At 38.5% G+C, this 23,019-nt stretch overlaps 3 protein-coding genes across 4 annotated transcripts in view; 1 reads left to right on the forward strand and 2 right to left on the reverse strand.

Annotated features, from left to right (window-relative positions):
• LOC307133350 (NACHT, LRR and PYD domains-containing protein 3-like) overlaps window positions 1-11,777 on the forward strand; it is a 26,928-nt gene extending 15,151 nt beyond the window's left edge. For both annotated transcript variants that reach the window (XM_079828395.1, XM_079828396.1), the window contains exons 16-17: window positions 8,298-8,471; window positions 10,330-11,777. In XM_079828395.1, coding sequence (XP_079684521.1) covers window positions 8,298-8,471; window positions 10,330-10,336 — 181 coding nt within the window. In that variant the 3' untranslated portion in view covers window positions 10,337-11,777. The remainder of the gene's footprint in view (window positions 1-8,297; window positions 8,472-10,329) is intronic.
• On the reverse strand, window positions 10,703-18,127 carry ggcta (gamma-glutamylcyclotransferase a; the record flags this gene model as incomplete). Its single annotated transcript, XM_079828418.1, has 4 exons — window positions 17,749-18,127; window positions 16,858-17,003; window positions 11,340-11,472; window positions 10,703-10,828 (listed from the first exon to the last, which is right to left on the reverse strand). Exons 1-4 carry the CDS (start codon window positions 17,854-17,856, stop codon window positions 10,703-10,705), a joined length of 513 nt encoding a protein of 170 aa, XP_079684544.1. The 5' UTR covers window positions 17,857-18,127.
• A 1,182-nt stretch (window positions 18,128-19,309) lies between these two features.
• Window positions 19,310-22,226, reverse strand: snrpd1 (small nuclear ribonucleoprotein D1 polypeptide). The gene is made up of 4 exons (XM_079828421.1): window positions 22,100-22,226; window positions 21,442-21,518; window positions 19,583-19,774; window positions 19,310-19,498 (listed from the first exon to the last, which is right to left on the reverse strand). The coding sequence occupies exons 1-4, from the start codon at window positions 22,111-22,113 to the stop codon at window positions 19,422-19,424; spliced, it is 360 nt and encodes a 119-aa protein (XP_079684547.1). The 5' UTR covers window positions 22,114-22,226; the 3' UTR covers window positions 19,310-19,421.
• Window positions 22,227-23,019: the final 793 nt, after the last annotated feature.

Genomic DNA, 23,019 nt, shown 5'->3' on the forward strand with positions numbered 1-23,019 from the left:
AAACTCACACAACACAGGTGAGTCTCTTTATTTATTACATTTACGTTTACATTTATGCATTTGGCAGACGCTTTTATCCAAAGCGACTTACATTGCATTCAAGGTACACATTTTACATTTTGTCAGTTCTTGCTTTCCCTGGGAATCGAACCCATGACCTTGGCGTTGCTAGCGCCATGCTCTACTGTTTGAGCTACAGGAAAGCCTAACAGGTCCGATTAATTGGGCATGAAACATTGATTTGAATGTATGTAATCTGTTGTAATCTGTAATCTGTATGTAATCTGTTGTGTTAAAGGGTTAGTTCACCCAAAAATGAAAATGCTGTCATTAATTACTTCCCCTCATGTCGTTCGACACCCGTAAGACCTTCGTTCATCTTCGGAACACAAATGAAGATATTTTGGTTGAAATCCGATGGCTCAGAAAGGCCTCCATTGGCACAATGCACTTTAGTACCTTTTAAGGGTCTTGAGAGTGTAAAGACGTCATTACAAAGTCTATCTCACTACAGTGGTTCTACAATAATTTTAATTAATAGTTCTAATACAATAATAAGTTCTAAAACAATAATCATTGTGTCGAATCATGATTCGGATCGCGTGTCAAACCGCCAAACTGCTGAAATCACGTGACTTTGGCGCTCCAAACCGCTGAATCGACTCACTGATTCATAACGCTTTGAAGCTTCATGATGCAGTGTTTTGAAATCGGTCATCACTATATAAGTCGTTATTTAGGGGTTTTTTTGCGCACAAAAACTATTCTCGTCGATTCATAAAATTATTGTAGAACCACTGTAGTGAGATGGACTTTGTAACGACGTCTTTAGTACCTTTTATGGGTCTTGAGAGTGTAAAGTACAATGTGCCAATGGAGGCCTTTCTTTTTTTTTTTTTTTTCAAAATATTTTTATTTTCTTTTGAACAAATTTAAGTTTAACAAATAAAAACAGAACAACAGAAAACAAAGAACAAAGCTCAGCACAATAAAGATCTGGACAATATACAGGACATATGACACAGTACAAATCAAAAATATTAATCTATGGTGATGCCATTCAATATAGATGCAACAGTAGAGTTGGTAAAACGAAGATAGGGAGTCCAAATATTTAAGAAACGTCCTTTTGTGGAATGAAGAAGGCAAGTTAGGTATTCCAAAGGAAAGAGCTCCATGATGAGTTTATGCCAAGATGTTTTAGAAGGAGGTTTGTCGCTAATCCACGACAGGAAAATGTTCTTGCGTGCAGCATAGGTGAGAATATCATATAGTCTGCCTGAACCAGGACTGATTTTACTGTCTCTATATCCCAAGAGCAGCGAGACAGGATCACAGGTCAAAACAGTTCCAAAAATAGCGCTCATATCTTCCAGAACATCTTGCCAGTATAACTGAATTTTAGGACAGTACCAAACACAATGAGTATATGTACCCAACGCAGTTTTGCATTTAAGGCAGTCAGGAGAGGTATGAGGGTACATTTTGTGTCTTTTGATAGGAGATATTTGCAGTCTGTGAATAATTTTAAACTGTAACAACCTGGCGCGATTACAAACAGATATCCGTTTTGTTTGATTACAGATGACATCCCACTTCTCCTTATCAATAGTTACACCTAATTCAGTTTGCCATGTTAGTGCTGTGTCTGAGACTGCCAGTATGACAGATGTCTGGTTAAGCACATTATAAAAAGAAGTGATCACCTTCTTATCTGGACATTTGAGTAGTAATTTTTCTATTAGAGATAAAGAGGCTTCAGAGGCAAATGTAGTTTTTAAAAATATAAAATCTCGCACTTGGAGATATCTAAAAAAATGAGAGCCAGGGAGGTTATATTTAGCCTGAATTTGTTCAAATGAGGATAAGGAGGATCCCACAAACAAATCACACATCTTTTTAATTCCTTGACGTGTCCAGATATTATAACCTGTATCTGTCATGCCTGGTTCAAAGTCAGGGTTTCCTTGCACTGGGGAAAGCAAAGGAGTCAGTAAAGATCTTCCCTCCAACTTACGCACCGCAAACCATGCTTTAACAGTATTAACAACTATAGGGTTGTTATTGAGTCCTAACAGACTTTATATTCTTACAGGATAAAAGACCGAGCAATGAGCAGTGAGTATGAAACTTTTCTAGACATAACCAAACAGAGGTGGGATCCTCCTTTACCCATTCGGCTACAAACCTCAAATGTGATGCCAGTTGATACAATCTGAAGTTAGGCACATCCACCCCCCCTTTTGACGTAGGTAACTGTAACTTGGAAAATTTAAGCCTGGGTTTTCTTTTATTCCAGCCAGCTGTTAAAGGGGTGGTAAAACACATTCTTTTGAAGGCTTGACTGTGTTTGTGGGGTGCACTGTAACATGTGTTCATGCTTCGTTTAAAAAAAAAAATTGCCTTATTTTTCATATATTTGACCTTTATTCTACACTGCTCTGTCCCTCCTTGTAAAACGGTCTGATGCTTTCCGGGTTGTATGAAGCCAGTCCCTCAAAAATACGCAGTGGGCTCTGATTGGTTAGCTGGCCCAGTGTGTTGTGATTCGCTAACCGCCTAGTGCACGTTTGTCGGAAACGTCACGCCCCTTACCGGAGGCTGTGCTTTGGTCAGTATTAGAAACAACGGCGTCAATAAAACCATATGAGCCCGAATCAGACCCAGAACATTTGAGTGAAGATGATCGAGCAGAACCTGTTCAGTCCTCAAGAGTAAAGACTGCGGATCTATAATGATCGCTACTGAATGGCACTTTAACTTTTGTATTTTTAGAACGATTATAGCCAAATATCTGTCGCAAGAACTAACCCAAAAAGAACACTAAGCACTGGCTTTAACTAGTAAGTTAGCCAAATCACACACAGAACCATGTTTAGCATGCCTGTAGATAAACAATACATAAAAGCTCTAATCAAAGAATCATTTACACTAATGTCAGGTTCGCTGTTGAGATTTTAACGTTAGTGTTTGTAACGTTAGGTGTTCGTCGGATAACGTTAAGTATGAATGAGCATTTAACAGACTGGCTTGCAGAACAGCGTTGTCATCTGTTTACTTCCTTGCTACAACCTATTACAGGAAAACACATCGATGAAAAATAAATCAGACTTACAGGTTGTGGCCCGTAAACAGCTTCTGTTTGTAAATCCAGCTTTCAGGACAAGCCGTTGTGCATATCCTGTATTGAACTCGCGAAGTTTGTGGAAGTTTGTGTTGTCCTCCGTGAAATGTGCAGCGCGCGCGTCGTGCATCCACGCACCGGCAGTGTTTTTTTCACGCAGCTGACGTTGTGCAAATCTGGCATTGAAATCGCGAAGACGGTGGATGTTTTCCTCTGTTAGATGTGCTGCAGGGAGCCCTGCGCGCGCCTGATTCCCCGCTGACTCAAACACACGTGCATATAACATGTTGTATGTTAAACGCTCTGCAACGCACCCCCGTCCCAAGGAAGGCTGAACAGAGCAAGTACCCCAGACCTGCAATCCGGATGAAAATAACAGCGTTTCCTTGGCATCGCGGCAACAACACTCCAGCCTAACTATACCACAACAGCGCCGCGATACAAAATGGCCTCGCCCCCCTTATTTAATATTCTCGGAGGAGGGGTGTATGTAAATATTGAGCCTGTTGATGTCACCATCCCTGGAGGAATGTGTGTAGTCGCCTGCTGGCCGTTTGCTGTAGTTCTTAGAAACTGATTTCTTTAAAAGCAAATATCTCCCTTTGCTTTAAACTTTGAACGTTGTAACTTTGCAGATGTTGTTTATGCTCAAGCAGCAACATTACACGTTAGCTAAAGTTAGAATAGTGAAATCGTGGTTTACCACCCCTTTAAGTAGCTTCAGTACTTTGTTTGAAAGTAATAAGGGGATCATCTGTAAGGGGTACAGTAATCTAGGAAGAACGTTCATCTTAATAAGAGATACCCTACCAAGCAAAGATAGGGGAAGAGAGCACCACCTTTGTAAATCTTTTTTTATGACATCTAGTAGAGGAGTGTAGTTAGCCTTAAACATTTGGTGAAACATAGGGGTGATATGAATACCGAGATACACAAAACCAGACAGGGACCAACGAAATGGAAAAGGTACAAGGGAATTAGTCCTTCCTCTGAGAGCCCCCAGAGGCATCGCAAGAGATTTTGAAAAGTTTATTTTGTAACCCGAAAATGTTCCAAATTGGTGAATTAGTTTGATGAGACGGGGAATAGTTGAAGCTGGTTCTGATATATATAATAAAATATCATCCGCGTATAGAGAAATTTTATGTTGAGTGTCGCCGGCGCTAATTCCTTTTATTAATACATTTTTCTGACGGCCGCGGCCAGAGGCTCAATCGCCAGGGCAAAGAGGGAGGGGGTGAGAGGACAGCCTTGGCGTGTCGAGCGGTAAAGTGAAAAATTGTTAGACCTACAGCCATTAGTGATAACTGAAGCTAAAGGGTTATTATACAGCAAATCAATCCACCTTACAAATGTCTCTCCTAAATTAAACTTATGTAAAATATGACGCAAATAAGGCCACTCAACACGGTCGAAGGCCTTTTCTGCATCAAGTGAGATGATTAGACTTTCAATATTCTGAGTTTGACATATATTAATAATATTTAAGAGTCTTCTTACATTGTGGCTAGAACTTCTTCCCTTGATAAACCCCGTCTGGTCTTCCTTGATTATGACAGGCAAAACTTTTTCGAGTCGGAGCGCTAGTATCTTAGAAAGTAATTTGAGATCCTGATTTAACAAAGCGATAGGCCTGTAATTAGAACAGTGATCTGCATTCTTGCCCTTTTTAAGGATAACTGTGATGTCTGCCTCTCTCAGAGATTGAGGTAGAAGGCCGGATGTAAAAGAATGCTCTAGCATAGTCAAAAAAGGGTCCAATAGCACGTTATGGAACTCTTTATAAAAATCGCCAGTCAAGCCATCTGGCCCGGGCGACTTCCCTGATTGTAATGTTTTAAGTGCAAACAGGGCTTCATCTTTAGTAATAGGTGCATTAAATTCAACCTTTTGAGTTTCAGAAATAGTAGGAAGAATTATTTGAGACAAAATGTTCCATATCCACAGAGGCCCCTGGGGGAAGATCTGATTTATAAAGTTGTGAGTAAAATTCTCTGAAAATATTATTTATGTTTTTATTATCAAAATAACGTGTACCAGCAGTATCAACTATTGAGGTGATTATTTGAGGATCTGATTTGACTTTAGTCAAGTAAAACCCTTGCTGGGTTTATCACCAAATTCATATAATCGCTGTCTAGAAAAGAGAATAGAACTCTTAGCCCGTTGAGTTAACAAAGTGTCTAATGCGGCTTGCAAAGCGCATTTGTTTTGTAATAATAATGGGTCGGATGATGAAGTTAACGTTTTCTCAATATCCTTTAAATCTTTCTCAAGCTTTGACTGGAGTTCTAATTGTCTTCGTTTCTTAGAGGCAGTGTAGCCAATTACTAAACCTCTGATATATGTTTTAGAGGTTTCCCAAAGTAGAGAGGGGTCTTCAGTAGACTGTGAATTTATATCCATAAAGATTTTAAATTCACTGGTCATATAAGATACAAATTTCTCATCTTTTAGAAGGCGTGAATCAAACCTCCATCTCCTACTTCCTGCAAAATGTCCAACAGTAGTCAATATCAGACAAACCATAGCATGATCACTAACAACAATGTTCCCGATTTCGCAAGATGAGACATATTGTACGAGGGACTTCGGGACAAATAAATAATCTATGCGAGTGTGGCATTTATGAGGAGGGGAGTAAAATGTAAATTGTTTGTCCGATGGGTGCAAAGTTCGCCACACATCGAGAAAGCTCATCTCATCACATATCGCAGATAGGGCACTGGCCTGGTTTGTTAAAGCAGAGCTACGCGAGGGATGCTTATCGATTAGGGGATTGAGCAAGCAGTTAAAGTCACCCCCCACTAAAGCTACAGGTGACGATATTTCTGTGAATTCTAAAAATGCTTTTGTTAAAAGATCAGGATAATAATTAGGAGGGCAGTAGAGATTCATCACAGTAATTTCTTCTCCCTGTAAGATTCCCTTAATAATAACATATCTTCCACGTGTGTCCTTGACACACGTCTTTAAATGAAATGGGATTTTCTTACTTATAAGTATTACAACACCCCTACTGCTGGTGGTAAAAGAGGAAAAGTAAACCTGGCTAACCCAACCATATTTCAATCTAAGATGTTCACCATCATTAAGATGCGATTCCTGAAGCAGCGCTACGTCAACTTTCTCCTTTTTTAGTAAAGCAAATACTTTTCTCTGCTTAACCTTGCCTCGCAAACCCCTCACATTCCATGAACAAAATTTGACGTTACTATTTGACATTATCAAGATTATTATTATAACATGTAATTAAACCTTGCACCATAAAGCAATTTCAACAATCTAATGATGCATCGTAAAAGAGAAGAAAAAAACAGATCAGAGCTGAGCATAACAACCAACCAAACCAAACTAAACATGAGGGGGGGAAAAACAGCAAAGGACAATAATAAAAGAAAAGGAAAAGTATAAAATTGTAAAGTTCAGTAGAAAACTATAACATAAAAGTTCTTTTGAGTGGAGACTTCCCCCAGGTTTTATGGGGGCCACCTTTTTAGAATGCGCCCTAAAGAGGTGCATAAACACTTGCCAGAACTGATACAGAACGTGGTAGGGACAAGTGCAAGCGCCCGCGAGTAAATATGTAATTAGATCTCAATGCAGATCACTTTCTCAACGAATATTAGTAATATAAAACACATGCAAGCGGGTTATATAAATGAAATCTTAAACACAACAGGGACTGACTTACAGTCTTCATAAGATGGATGTGTGAACACACACGATATAACCCACCGCGTCATAGTAAAAAAAAACTTTCCTCAACCTTGGTTTGCAACACTGGACACAAAAGAAAAAACATCGGTCGGCGAAAGGAAGGTTTTCTTTATCCCGTTGAACGACACCTGTAGCTTCGCTGGGTAGAGCATGGCGTATTGTGCACCAATATCTCTGAGACGCCTTTTAGCCTCCGCAAACTCTTTTCGCTTCCGCAGTACAGCAGCAGAGAGGTCATTGTAGAAATAAATCCGCTTACCGCCCATAGTAATGTCGCCTTCCGCTGCTTTATGTCGCGCTGCCGCCATCACTCTCTGCTTATCTGGAAACGAGTGGAATCTGACAATGACCGGGCGCGGCCGCTGGCCATCCCCGGGTTTGGGTGCGAGGGAGCGATGTGCACGCTCAAGCTTGACACGGCCACCCTTCATATCCACGCCGAGGAAAGTAGGCAGCCAGCGTTAAAAAAAAAACTAGAGCATTTTTGCCTTCTGTGTCTTCAGGGATATTAAAGATACATATATTCTTTCGCCGTCCCCTGTTTTCCAAATCGTCAATATGGTCAGTCAAGGCCTTGACTTTCTCCTCCAGGGCCTGTGTTTTAGCAGCGAGAGGCTCGGTAGCCATTTCTAGCTGTAGTATTCTGTCTTCCGCTTCGTCCAGGCGCTCATTAGCTCGTGTCAGCTCGGTTGTATGCGACGCGACTGTTTTCGCCAAAGGATCCAGCTTTTCGCTGATTTGCAGCATGATCTTTTTTGTCATTTCCTCAAAAGCTTTAGCAAGCCCGGGCTCCAGTTCAGGTTCAGACGGGAGGTTGCTGCTGTTTTCGACGTCTTGTTCGCCATGTTGAGCTAAAACGGTGGCCGCAGTGTCCGTAGCCTGTTGATCCAATTTGATGTTCTTTCGCTTACTGGAGGGCATCGTTTCGTGTTGTTTAGTCCAAAAGTGTTCCAAAGTCATAATACAGCTTCAGCATTTGCAAAAAGAGGGAAAGATCTAACGGAATATTGCAAAATGTTTGGGCGCCCGCGGAACTCCCGCAAACACTTCTGTCTCTTATGCCGCCATCACGTGTCTCCCATGGAGGCCTTTCTGAGCCATCGGATTTCAACTAAAATATCTTCATTTGTGTTCCGAAGATGAACGGAGGTCTTATGGGTGTCGGAAGACATGAGGGTAATTAATTAATGACAATTATGATAATTTTCATTTTTGGGTGAACTAACCCTTTTAAGGATTTTGGCATACTCATGTAAACATTTTAAAGATTAAGACACTAAAACGATATATTGAAATGAACTTGCTCAAGCGCCACATAGAAGCAGATCTCACCTTAGACTGGACCTGTTGATCATGTTGTGGGTTGAGTCTCTCTTTCTGATTGTGAAGTTCCTGCTTATATGAGCTGTAGATCCTGAACTGAGAGACTGAAGAGTGTCATTGTTCTCTACAGGTTGAAGGATTGTGGAGTCACAGATGAAGGTTGTGCTGCTCTGGCTTCAGCTCTGACATCAAACCCCTCACACCTGAGAGAACTGGATCTGACATTGAATAAACTAGTAGACTCGGGAGTGAAGCAGCTCTCTGGTCTGAAGTATGATCCATATTATAAACTGGAGAAGCTTCTGTGAGTAGTGATGATTAAAAATGGTCACATTGTAAATTGGTTGCTAAGGAGATATTGATATTAAGCAGAGAGTTATCATGAAGACGATAAACTACTAGTACATTAATTATTGATGTGCCAAAAAATTACATTTAATTTTATTTCAAAACAAGAATATTATAATTTCCTATCTTTTTGTCTCAAAGTGATGTATTTTAAGAGAATTCTGCTATTGTTCTTTTTAATAGAATATAGACCTTTATCAAACTTCTGCGTTCAAAAAACGTAAGTTTATAGTAGTAGCGGACAAAAACATCCTCTGCAGCCTGTATCAAAGGCTGTGCCCATAGGGGTTATGTTTTATTTATGTAAAATTCAGCACACTAAAGACACCAACTTCAGTTTATCATTAATTCATATCATTAATTGAGTTTTGTGAAAGAAAAAATATGTCATAATATTCTGACGCATATCTCATGATTTTTAAGGGGAGCATGCAAGACATACTGTATGTGTATGTGCAGTACTTCACAGTCTGATCACCATATTTTAATCACAGAACTGGAAGAATACAATACAAACAACATATATTAAAGAGCATTAGAATTATATACATTTTAAAATATTAATTATGACTAAACTCTCGTTGCTGGGGATTAAATTAAAGATTTGGAGGAAACCTATATTAAACAACGTTCTCAATTTTTCATGCACTTTATGATGCAATCATCCATAATTAGATCAAGTTGAAGTTGTTTAAATTAAGGAATATTTCCAGCCCATAAACATCAAAAATAACGAATAAGTTCCTTTCCCCTACTAATCGGAGCAGGATGTGATGACACAGACTGTAATAAAAGCCTGTAAAGATAAATATATATCACCAGTTGGCACATCTGACACTAAGAGTATTATTATGGCCAGTGCTTGAAGTGGAAAAAATAAAGTGCCGGTACTCACCAAAGGGGGCTTTGTTGGGGGCGTGGTTATGGGGGATTGTTTAGTCAATAATTCAAGAAGGTCCATATTTTAAAGCTCTTTCTAACTTGTACTCAGCCTTAAAACTAACAAATCGTTCTTGTAATTGTTTAACTATAGCATTTGTTACAATAAGGGTTTATTTAGAAAGCAAGACCATTGATGGCTCCTCATTACCATGCAGGCCAATGTTAACTTTTGTCTTTCTTTTTTTTATCAAATAGCAACACAGTTAGAAACTGTAACTACAACATGCCACAGGTGTATATACATCTTTAATGAAAAATCTATTCCCCTTAACTGATTATCTATTATAAATTCTACAACTAGTCAAAATGTACCACAATAATTACATAGAACATGATCAATTCTAATAAATGTGGTCATCATGAGTTTAAAAAGCCTACAGGTTGATGTTTTCCCCTCTTTTCATCAGTCATCTTAGTGGCTGTTTTAGCTCATGTTGGACCTTCTCTGTAGTGTTTTATACATTCTCAATAGAATTCAAAAGTGACGCACATTTTATCATCAGCGTCGCAGCGTCACACATTTTATCACAGCGTCGTTATGAGTTATAACAAAAATTACGTAATCGCGGAGAGGGCAGTCATACGCGTTGAGAGCGGTGTGCCAAGCGGACGAGGCAGGTGCAGGTACGCTTAAGAGTAAAATGTTGAGGTGCCGGTACTTAGTACCGCCCCACTTTGAGCACTGATTATGGCTAAGAGTAAAAGTTCAAATCCTGAATGGTTAAATTGGCTTTTTCAGATCTGTCTACTGTAGTTGACACCATGTATAACATGGTTATTATTTCTCACTAATAGTGATGGTTTGTTTTAGTTGTTCTAGTGGATCATGCATTAATGCCACACACATTTGACTGTCTGTGTTTTACTTACAGGTTTTAGATGTTAGTCTGACCTTCTCTGGATCAGCTGATGGTGAATAAAGAGCCACTACAGACACATCACATTCAACAGGATCAACACACACAAACACATAGTGATCATCACACACAGATGTGTTTGTGTAACTTTCAATGATGATCCAATCCTTGATCCAAAATTAAAAAAAGAAAGCCTTTGTTTCTTTTGCCATTTGCACTGATACACATATTTCTACAATATATATTATGCAAAATGGGGTGCCATAATATAGTTTGTAACAATCTGTGTATATTTTGTTCAAACCATATTACAATAGATTTCAACCTAATACAAGGGTTAAAAGTGTATTTATTATAAATTGACTTGATAAGTAAGGTAAAATACATGTCATTTCTCAATATCTGTAATCTGATCCAATACGGAAGTGCCACTGTAGTTGTTTGTCTCCAGTGCCAGAAGTTTCTGTGTGTAGTTTTGAGGCAAGCCGTTCTGTTGAGCCCCTAAACACACAACCTAGATAGAGAATGAGACGAGATAAACAGAGACAATATAAATAAGAGAGACATCATTGACACTTTTCATGATAGTTACAGTATGCAACTAGATGGTCACGGGTGTTAATGATCTAAAAGCTTCTGCACAACATGTGTGTGATCTGTGAAGAGACGACTCAACGCCAGCGTTGTTATGGCCTAAATTAATACACGATTGATTAACTTTTTCGAACATTATTCTTTAACATTGTCTTTCTAACATTTTTACTGTACATCTATGAAATGCACTTTCTGTAAAGCTGCTTTGAAACAATGTGTATTGTGAAAAGCGCTATACAAATAAATTTGAATTGAATTGAACTGAATTGATTTAAAGATAAGACCACTACATTGAGCACATCTGAATCTCCTGTTGTTACACTTTAAATCACTTATAGTTAATATTTGATCACAGAGGTGGGTTGTTCCCTTTGTGCTCTGTAATTAAACTTTATGCTTTGGTTTGGTCAGTCAGGCTAATATTGATGTACCTTTTTATACTGTGGTGAAGGTGGACAGGCTCTGAAATTGTTCATCTTGTACGTCCGGCAGAGAAGCGGCTCATCTTTTGTTTCCACTTTGACCTCTAATGGGCTGTACACGCCTTCATGAACCTGTTCCTGCCTGAAACATACGAGATGCATAATACATTTCAAATGCAGATATTTTAGTTCCTGTCTAAAACATATTTAATATATAAATGCGTTGTGCAGTGTGTACTATGAATATATATGTTATTATATCAGTATCTGCCTATATTAGTATTAATAAGCTGACGATCAAAGCAGATATCTTGGCTTATTTAATCTGTACATTATTTCATCATAAAAGTACTAAATAGTTATCGTTTCTACTATATGTATGTAAGGGATAATGTGCAGTAAATCACCATGAAACACAGATACTTACAAAATAAATAAATTAACTTGAGATAATGAATTGGGTTTGTTTTTTAAGTTTGATATGTGCCATATACAGTGGCCAGTTGCACGAAGCAGGTTTGCTACCCAGGTAAATTCGAGATTAGTTTGAGCAAACTCAGTTTTATTTGGCCTCAAGAAGATGGATTGTTTTTTTAGCAGTGTTCAACACCATGGTAACTTGCACTACACGGCTTTATACTGGGTTAGAGATTGCGAACCCAAACTGGACCAATCAGCTGCAAGTAAAGATGCAATAAAGCCACACCCAAGGCCGTAACCAGAGTTTGAAAATGAGTGAGGTCTGGGTTGGGGTGTTAAGAATTGTGCTATAATAATTGTGCATCTTCGGGTGGGACTATCCCTTTACAGTTTTTTTTTTTCAATTGCTAACAAGCATTGTTCAATACTGAAAACACATTTTCCAAACTTTTCACACATTCAGCGACACACACAAAGCGTTATGAATCAGTGAGTCGAATCATGATTCGCGTGTCAAACCGCCAAACTGCTGAAATCACGTGACTTTGGCGATCCAAACCGCTGAATCGACTCGCTGATTCATAACGCTTCGAAGCTTCATGATGCGGTGTTTTGAAATCGGTCATCACTATACAAGTCGTTATTTAAGTTTTTTTTGCGCACAAAAACTATTGTCGTCGCTTTATAAAGTTATTGTAGATGCACTGTAGTGAGATGGACTTTGTAACGAAATCTTTAGTAGCTTTTATGGGTCTTGAGAGTGTAAAGTGCATTGTGCCAATGGAGGCCTTTCTGAGCCATTGGATTTACACTAAAATATCTTCATTTGTGTTCTGAAGATGAACGGAGGTCTTACGGGTGTCGAACGACATGAGGGTGAGTAATTAATGACAGAATTAAAATTTTTGGGTGAACTAACCCTTTAAGTGGGGAAACGAGTCCAAAACTGCTTATAATAACTGGATCTGGCAACACGGAGGCGGAACCCGCGCCCTCACTTACAAAAATCTCTTGAGTCCCGTTCACTCTTCTCGCAGCAAAATGAATCGCAAACACTCCTATGAGCCTATATGAGGTGGTTCACATGGCTTATTAGTCATTTAGAGAGCTTGAAATTTTATTTTTGAATATGAAAAAAATTACAGAGGACCTCAGTGACCTCATAGCTGGCTATGGCCGTGGCCACTCCCCCTGTATCTCTCCTTCCAAATTAAAGCAGTTTATAGTGAAAAAAACTTTAAATTGCTCATCTTTTGGTGCTAATTATTTATTATATTTATATTATATTAATTATAATTACTTTTAATTCGTATAATAACATTAATTGACAAATAGCTTAATATTAATGTAAATATAATACATTGCATTAATAATGCTTTTAAACAACATGTATTCATTTGAGCTCTCTAAGAACCTATAATTATTAGGTATATTTATTTTTCACATCCTGCATTGATATAGTCAGATATTCTTTCAGCTGCCTTCTCAAACATTCACTGCAGGAGAAGGGTTTATTCCTGCCTTGTTAATGCATTTCATTTCATGATAATTTTCAAAACAACCTCTCAATTTTCAGAAGAGAAGTGAATTGCACCGTCTCTTGCGAGAAGTGAATCAAACGGACACTGTGATGGCAAATGGCAATCCACCTGTTACTCAAAGTGGCCACACCCTTAATTATGCAGAACTTTAAAGGGTAACTAAACCCCTGCTCAGAGCTTAACTCCACCCACTGGCAAATTTTGAAAAATGCTGGAAAAGTGGGCAGAGCCCAGCGGAGACGAACTGAGGGCGGGGCTGAGCGGAGGGTGTGCACCTGAGACCCGCAGTAACGGGTTGATTGACAGCTGTCAGACTCGCGAGTCGCAAAGATGGAGAATGACTGGAGTGACGCCAGCTTTGCAACAGAGCGGTCATTTCTCCTACCTTCACCTGAAGTGGAGGAGGGGGAATTGTCAGTAGACACAGACCCAGAGCCTTATCAATGCTAGCCGCTGCTCAAACTGCGTTAACTCCCGATGCCGACGATGCTAGTGAAACAGCAGAGCTGTTCAGACCTAAAAGCCTATTATAAAAAGATTTCCTCAAATAAGTTAGACTATATACGCCAGCACGTTACTGTATTGTTGCTCGTTACCGCGGCAACCACTTGCGTGTCAGGGTTTGAAAGCGCGTTTCATGTATGAAAATTATCTGTACACATGACAGGCGGCAATAATATCGCAAGAAAAGCCTGACGCGTACTGACAACTGCATTATTTAAAGGGGTGGTAAACCACGATTTCACTATTCTAACTTTAGCTAGCGTGTAATGTTGCTGCTTGAGCATAAACAACATCTGCAAAGTTACAACGTTCAAAGTTTAAAGCAAAGGGAGATATTTGCTTTTAAAGAAATCAGTTTCTAAGAACTACAGCAAACGGCCAGTAGGCGACTACAGACCAAGCCTGTAGTGCTCCTGTCAGAAATTGAAGCTTCCGCGCCTCGATCGCCCCCCAGTGGCTGGTCCCAGTATAGCTCCTAAACCCCACCCCTCCATGTATTTGAATGGACGCGAGACACTCTAAACAATTCAATTACACTTCAAATAATTGTTTCCTAAAGATGGTTTCTGTCATTTTAGGCAGTTTTTATTACGATAATTTCATTTCAAGTGTTCGTTTTTTAAATAAGTTTAGTTTTAGTGAGTTATTTGATGCTATAAAAACGGGGGGTGTGACGTCATGATTGACAGCTGAGATTGACGGCTTCTCCGAGTGAAGTTGTCACTGAGGCACTAACGGACTTTTTTTCGGGATTTTTGGGAGGAGATTGGAGCTTTAGCTTTAATTTCTACATTTCCATAACTGTTTATTTCACACCAACACAATGAATTATTCTGCATCTGCGAGAGTGTGGGCGGGCTCTTGATAATCGCGCCTCTACTTCCTGTTCTCTACTGCGCAACTCCGGTCCCGAGATCGCTACTGCGCAGACTCGGTCCCAAGATGTCAGCGCCGTGAGCGGGCATATGAAAGCTTCAACTATGGTCAGCGGAAGTCAATGAAGTCGCGTCATCCATATTTTTTACGGTCTATGCTACAGACATTCCTCCAGGGTTGGTGACATCACCAGGCTCAATATTTACATAAACCCCTCCTCCGAGAATATTAAATAAGGGGGGGTGAGGCCATTTTGTATCGCGGGCGCGGCGCTGTTGTGGTATAGTTAGGCTGGAGTGTTGTTGCCGCGATGCAGAGGAAACGCTGTTATTTTCATCCGGATTGCAGGTCTGGGGTACTTGCTCTGTTCAGCCTTCCTTGGGACGGGGGTGCGTTGCAGAGTGTTTAACATACAACATGTTGCACGTGTGTATGAGACAGCGGGGAATCAGGCGCGCGCAGGGCTCCCTGCAGCACATCTCACGGAGGAAAACATCCACCGTCTGCGCGATTTCAATGCCGGATTTGCACAACGTCAGCTGCGTGAAAAAAACACTGCCAGTGCGTGGATGCACGACGCGCGCGCTGCACATTTCACGGAGGACAACTTCCACAAACTTCGCGAGTTCAATACAGGATATGCACAACGGCTTGTCCTGAAAGCTGGATTTACAAACAGAAGCTGTTTACGGGCCACAACCTGTAAGTCTGATTTATTTTTCATCGATGTGTTTTCCTGTAATAGGTTGTAGCAAGGAAGTAAACAGATGACAACGCTGTTCTGCAAACCAGTCTGTTAAATGCTCATTCATACTTAACGTTATCCGACGAACACCTAACGTTACAAACACTAACGTTAAAATCTCAACAGCGAACTTGGCATTAGTGTAAATGATTCTTTGATTAGAGCTTTTGTGTATTGTTTATCTACAGGCATGCTAAACATGGTTCTGTGTGTGATTTGGCTAACTTACTAGTTAAAGCCAGTGCTTAGTGTTCGTTTTGGGTTAGTTCTTGCGACAGATATTTGGCTATAATCGTTCTAAAAATACAAAAGTTAAAGTGCCATTCAGTAGCGATTATAGATCCGCAGTCTTTACTCTTGAGGACTGAACAGGTTCTGCTCGATCATCTTCACTCAAATGTTCTGGGTCTGATTTGGGCTCATATGGTTTTATTGACGCCGTTGTTTCTAATACTGACCAAAGCACAGCCTCCGGTAAAGGGAAGGGGCGTGACGTTTCCGACAAACGTGCACTAGGCGGTTAGCGAATCACAACACACTGGGCCAGCTAACCAATCTGAGCCCATCGCGTATTTTTGAGGGACTGGCTTCATACAACCCGGAAAGCATCAGACCATTTTACAAGGAGGGACAGAGCAGTGTAGAATAAAGGTCAAATATATGAAAAATAAGGCTTTTTTTTTTTAAACAAAGCATGAACACATGTTACAGTGCACCCCACAAACACAGTCAAGCCTTCAAAAGAATGTGTTTTACCACCCCTTTAACTGTATTTTCTTCATTACAATGTTAAAGCAAGTGTCAAGTCAGTTTCATTCATAATGTTTCTACTTCATGTAACATGACAGTTCATACTGGAGTGAAGCCGTTCTCGTCGTGTGATTGGGGGAAACATTTCTGAGGGCGTGGTGAGCTCGTGCCAGGGGCGCGGATAGTGAGCCGTTGGAAGTGCCATCCTACGTCACGATGTACCACAACGTCCAATAGGAAAATTCAACTGCAGTAGCCACCGTTCAACCTTAAGAGGGCAGCACTTTGGTGGTTTTACACCATATTTTATAGAATTAAAACACTTTATACTCAAATGTCAAAACATTTACTCGAATCAATGAACAGCATTAATAAAGCCCCAGTATTACAGATCATTGACTAAAAAAAGTTGGTTTAGGGTTTAGTTACCCTTTAAGGCTTTATATAATGTAAACGAATGAGTTATACAAAAATGTACCCCCCTCACAGTTGCCATGAAGGGCAAAATTAGCCGTATAGACCAAAAACACAATCTGCACCAGGCTGTTGGATTTATCTGGATTTGTCAACTTTAAACCTACTCTGAAACTTGTTCAGCTAGCTTCATGCAACAGGCCTCACTACAATACTGATCATGAATACAGGATGAAAGAGTGGTTTTGAGAGACATCACAATCCCAGGTGATCTCACCGGTCTAAACTGGGCAGGTTTTGGTCATCTATCCTCCACACGACCCCCCACACCTCGTCTCCTTCACTCTCCTGTATCGTGGCGACTCCACCGTGCCAAGCGCAGTCCGTGCAGTCGCCCCAAAGACCAAAATTCAGTCTGTAGTCCTGAGATTGAGCACATGGCACATGCCTCATAAGACAATGATTTATACCACAGTACTGTATGATTAACATATTAATGTACCATAGTAATGGGTACAATGTACAGAGTACCACCACGGTGCATCATGATACTTTTTTGTGTTTTTACAACACATTATTAAAGTGTTTAAAGGCATTTGTTTTAAAGGCAATCTACTTAAAATAAATATATATTAAAATACATAATTAAGATATCAACTTAAATTATGAACATTTAAATAAATTAATAAACCATCGATTTAAGTAAATATCTAACAGTGCAGTGCGAGTAGAAAAATGTAAGTAACGTAATAGAAACAAAATATTTTCCTGATATTGTTTATACGCATTTTTCACAGTATAATTTGGGTCTTTATACAAGAAAATGTTCTCCATAATTTTCTCAGTGACACTCAATAGTAACCTGGTAACATGGTAAATTTAAGGTAGACTGTACTTCTAATGTTCTATGTGCTTATGTCCATCCATTCCCACATGAAAAAATACTATAGTATATTATAGTAAAATTACTCTAGTAAATACTATAGTGTTTTTGAACCGTACTATAGTAAAAAAGTGTAGTAAATACTATAATATACTACAATTTACTGTAGTATCTTTACTATAGTATGGTTAAAAAACACAATAGTATTTACTAGAGTAATTTTACTATAATATACTATAGTATTTTTTTCATGTGGGTTATGAATCAAATAATGTGTTTGTTTACCTGTATCCTGCCGATGGAGTGAAACACAGCCGACGGGTTTTTCAGTGTCAGTCTCTCTTTCAGTAAATTACTGCCATAAGCAAAATACATAAAACATCTGGATGACATTTTCACCAACGCCGTGTTTAAATAAATGTGACGGGTAGAAATACAGAAGCGCTTTAGGGCTTTTATAACCAGATCGTTTTCCTGAGTCGACTCTTTAGCATGAATGACTCAGCAACTTTCACAAGGAGAAAAACTGTGAGCTGGAAAAAATATATAATTAATAATAATTAACAAATAATTAGCATTTCAATAATAAAACGCAAAAAGGTTTGAAATGAACCCGGTTTCCTCAGTCAGCAGGAGGACTGACCCCTGCAGCGTCACGACCACTGCTTTCAAAATAAAAGTCCCACTCACTATTATCATTTAATAGTAATGAATTAACAAATATTCATGAAAGTAGTATGGTGTAAAAGCGACGCTTAGGCAATTTTGGGGTATATAACCCCCCGGTTTTACAAACAAGGCTAAAACCGATTCAATATACGTGTTTGAGCTGTTTTAACTGAAAGCAACTTGCACTGAAATATCTTAAAATGTCAGTGAGTGCTATTGTTTTATCTCAAGATTTTTTCTAAGTCACATTTATGAGAGCAACTTAAATGTCCTAATTGAACTAAGCCCTAATTGTGAAACCAGGCCAACATTACTTAAGACAAAGAAATGTTATTGACACCTTTTGACTTGCATGGATCCCACAATTTTTTTTGAGAAATTATATTAAAAATCTTTTATTTCCAGATTCCCCATGACTAGCAAACTTTCAGACACACTCTAATCTCCCACTCACTATTATAATGTGATGAATTGGGTATGGCGTAAAAGTGACGTTTAGGTAATGTTGGGGTACATAGCACCCGTTTCACAGACAAGGCTTAAACCGATTCCCAAAGCATGTTTGAGCGGTTTTAACTGAAAGCAACTTGCACTGAAACATCTTAAAATGTCAGTTCAATTGTTTGGTCTCAACCTTACAGGTGTGCATCTTTTTTTCTTTTCTAAGGCACATTTTTTAAAAGCTACTTAAATGTCGCCAACATTACTTAAGCCAAAGAAATGTTATTTACGTAAAGACACCTTTTGACTTGCATGGGTCACATGTATTTTTATATACAGCTTCAGTACGACTAAAAACTTCAGACTACACTCAAGAGTATTTTCTCTTCATAGCTAGAAAAGTGTCTTAACTATAGAAATTATATTAAAATTCCCTTGTATTTCCAGATTTCCCATGACCAACAAACTTTCAGAGAGACAGGCTTTCAATAGCAATTAAAGTAAATACACAGAATAAACCGATCAGAAAGCTCATTTAAGTATTGTTTACTTTAAAAAAAGGCCAACACTGGCCATTATATTTTAAATAAAAAAATAATATTCTTCTGCACAGAACTTGACGAGTTGAATCAGACAGTTTATTGATAAGAATATAGAAAAATAACCAGAAACATCAGTGCCTTATATTAGCATAAACAGTTCAGCGCGTAAACAAAAGACTCAAAACAGCTTTCAAAAGAAATGAATTTAATGTACAAAATGCAAACAAGTCAGAATCAAAATATTCTCCAAATAAAGAACAAAAAAATGCTGTACAAAGCGCACTAATGTACAGTGGCTTGAGAGGTTCATCTCCTGGGTCCGCCGCGGCCACGTCCTCTTCCTCTGCCACGACCCCGTCCTCTTCCTCGACCGCGGCCAGCAACTGCAAGAAAGGCAAGGAAACCAATCACACATTTTCATAGACAGTCAATCAATGCCTGTTTAGATGATATTTTCCGTAACTCACCAGCCTCTCTCTTCTTTGACTTGACTTTAGGCTCGATGTCCACCAGCAGCGTGTCCAGAGGAAGACTGTCCGGCAGGATGAAGTAGCGGATGTTGTTGCCACGGATACTGAGGGACTCCAGCTGAGTGGGCTCTCTGTTTTTAAGGGTCATCTTCACAGCTTTGAGGTGAGTGTTCATACTGACATCCACACCTGTTCATAGAGAGTCAAAGAGAAAGTATAAAACCATTTTCATTTGGAATTAAAAGGAATAGTTCACCCAAAACTTTTAATTACCCCATGATTTACTCTCCCTCAAGCCATCCTAGGTGTGACTTTCTTCTTTCAGACAAACACAGAATTATATTAAAATATGTCCTGTGAGAAACACACGTTTAAATCTTTATAAACTAAAATAACTAGCTTCCGGCAGATGACCGTACGCATTTCAACTTAACCTGTGACAATGTAGGAGTATCGCAAGCTTTGACGCCTCTCATATCGAAGTCATATCTATGACATTTCGCTTTAAAAATTATTGTTTTTGACTGCAATTCATGACTGTTGTTTTGAAGTCCATAAAAAACTGCATCTGTCCGTCAAATAACATGCTCCACATGGCTCTGGGGGGTTAATAAAGACCTTCGGAACCGAATCGATGCATTTGTGTAAGAAATCTATTCATATTTAAAACTAGTTCACCCAAAAATTAAAATTATGGCCCTGTCCCAAATGGCACTTAAAGCGGCGTAACACCACTTTGACTGCTGCTGTGACTCTCGCTTCAGTGCAGACTCTCAAAAGTGTACACATCTACTGCAAACGGTCTCGTGGACACACACACACACACACACACACACACACACACACACACACACACACACACACACACACACACACACACACACACACACACACACACACACACACACACACACACACACACACACACACACACACACACACACACACACACACACACACACACACACACACACACACACGGCAGCCGACCATAAGTGAATATGAAGTGTGCCATTTGGGACAGGGACCATCTTATGATTTACTCACCCTCAAGCCATCCTAGGTGTAAATGAATTTCTTCTTTCAGCCAAACACAATCAGAGTTATATTAAAAATATCCAAGCTTTATAGTGGGAGTGAATGGGGGACAAGATTTTGAAGCTCCCCAAAAAGTGCATCCATCCATCATAAAAGTAACCCATACAGCTCCAGTGGGCTAATAAAAGACCTTCTGATGTGAAGCTATGCATGTGTGTAAGAAAAAGGTCCATGTTTAAACCTTTATAAACTATATTCACTGGCTTCAGGCAATAGCCATACACGAGTCTGGAGGAAGAGCTCTGACCCGATGCATGACAGCTCTTTTCTCAAATCAAAATCCTCCGACATTTCTCTTCAAAACTTCTCGTTTTAGACTTATAATTCGTGACCAGCGTTTTTTTTGCTCCATCCGCTTCGCTTCCATGTTCGACAATTTTCTCCTAAGCTTTCGCTACTCATACGTCAGGTCAGAGGTCACTCTTCCGCTGGAACTCGACTTGTGTCTTCACATTAATAAAGTTAAAAATATGGATAATTTTCTCACATAAATGCATAGCTTTGCTTCAGAAGGCCGAACCCACTGGAGTCGTGTGGATTACTTTTATGATGGATGGATGCACTTTTTTGGGTTTCTAAATCTCAGGTACCATTCACTGCCATTATAAAGCTTGGAAGAGGCAGGATATTATTTAATATAACATGGCGAGTAAATCATGGGACATTTTTGGTTGAACTATTCCTTCATGAATTGCTCTTAAAAAAGTGTAAAAATTCATATTTAGTCACTTCTTAGCATTATTGTGAATCATAATCACCTGTAATGGTGCCATGGACCTGTGTGCCATTCTTCAGCTCAATGGTGACTGTTTCATGGCTCAGTTTCATCAAAAACCTGTGGGATTACAATCAAAAACAAAGACTGAAACATCACAACACACAGATCTTACATCAGGACATCACATTTAACGCTTTGTCAAACGCACTAGACACACTTCCATTGTTTTATTTTCTTGTAGAGAATTTGATGGCTACAAATAGAAATTGTACTTAGTTTAAACCTTTTCACTTCGTCCTAACTGTATAATATTCGCCCAATAACATCAAACACATGTATTTTGCAGATTGCATCTGCAGCAACAAGCAAATATAAAGTTACTGACATTTAAAATTGGTTGTTTCGGTTGCTGCGTTAGTAAGATTTAAGGCCTAGATTCTATAAAATAATGCCCCAAATGCATAAACATAAGGATAAACACACGAGCTATAAAGTTAAACACACATCTGCGTTTAAAACACGGCAGTAACGAGACAGAAACTCACACAAACACACACACATTCATTCATTCCCGCCCGTTGAAGCTAACGGCTAACCAACAGCTACACCAAATCTGACGCCATCCGTTAAATTATATAACACGTCGCTGCAGATAATTCGTGCACATTGAATGTTTGAGCCCTATAAAGGTTTATTACCTGACGAGTTTCATGCTGGCGGTGGACTTTGAGGGTAAATCCTCCACCAAAGTGAGAAAAAATTATAGCGCAAAACGACAGAAAAGCGTCGGTCGCTACTGGAGCAATGAGAGGAATCACTTCCTGTGCGAGCCGGAAGCAGAATCATTGACAGCGCAAGGGTTGCCACTACACTCCCAAAATCAACACATTTCACACAATAGAAGATACATATAAAATATTTCATTATATGTAGCTTTAATCGTAAATCATATATTATATATATATATATATATATATATATATATATATATATATATATATATATATATATATATATATATATATATATATATATATATATATATATATATATATATATATATATATATATATATAAAATATGATTTGTTTATTTATTATTACGATAATACATTTATAAGTCTTTAAATCAGTGGCTGGATTATGGACTTCAGAATACCCTATTTCCATTTATATATTTATGTATTTTATTCAAATTTATTTTATAAAAAAAAAAAATATATATATATATATATATATATATATATATATATATATATATTAAATATGATAATACAATTCATCAATCCTTAAATCAGCAGCTGGATTATGGACCTCTGAATATGTTATGTAATATGTTATTTATTTATTTATATGTATGTATTTAATTGTATTCTCATTTATTTAATCCAATATTTATTTATCTATTTCTTTTAATAAATTTTTATTAATTAATTATTTAATTAATATATTTTAATCAACTTTTTATTTATTTATCTATTTCAATATCAAATCAGTACAATTCGTATTCATCTATTTATTTATTTATTTTTATATTTAGGTATTTTATTCTAATTTATTTTATTTAATACAATTTTATTTATCTATTTCTTTAAATCAAATTTTTATTTATTCATTTA

The sequence above is a fragment of the Gobio gobio genome, assembly GCF_949357685.1.
Source record: "Gobio gobio genome assembly, chromosome: 11".
Lineage (NCBI taxonomy): Eukaryota > Metazoa > Chordata > Actinopteri > Cypriniformes > Gobionidae > Gobio > Gobio gobio.

What these genes read in the sequence shown, in the direction of transcription:
- snrpd1 (XM_079828421.1), bottom strand. An exon ending in GGTCCATGGCACCATTACAG is followed by an intron (nt 19,775 to 21,441) that starts GTGATTATGATT and finishes CTCTATGAACAG; the next exon opens with GTGTGGATGTCAGTATGAAC. An exon ending in GTCAAAGAAGAGAGAGGCTG is followed by an intron (nt 19,499 to 19,582) that starts GTGAGTTACGGA and finishes CCTTTCTTGCAG; the next exon opens with TTGCTGGCCGCGGTCGAGGA.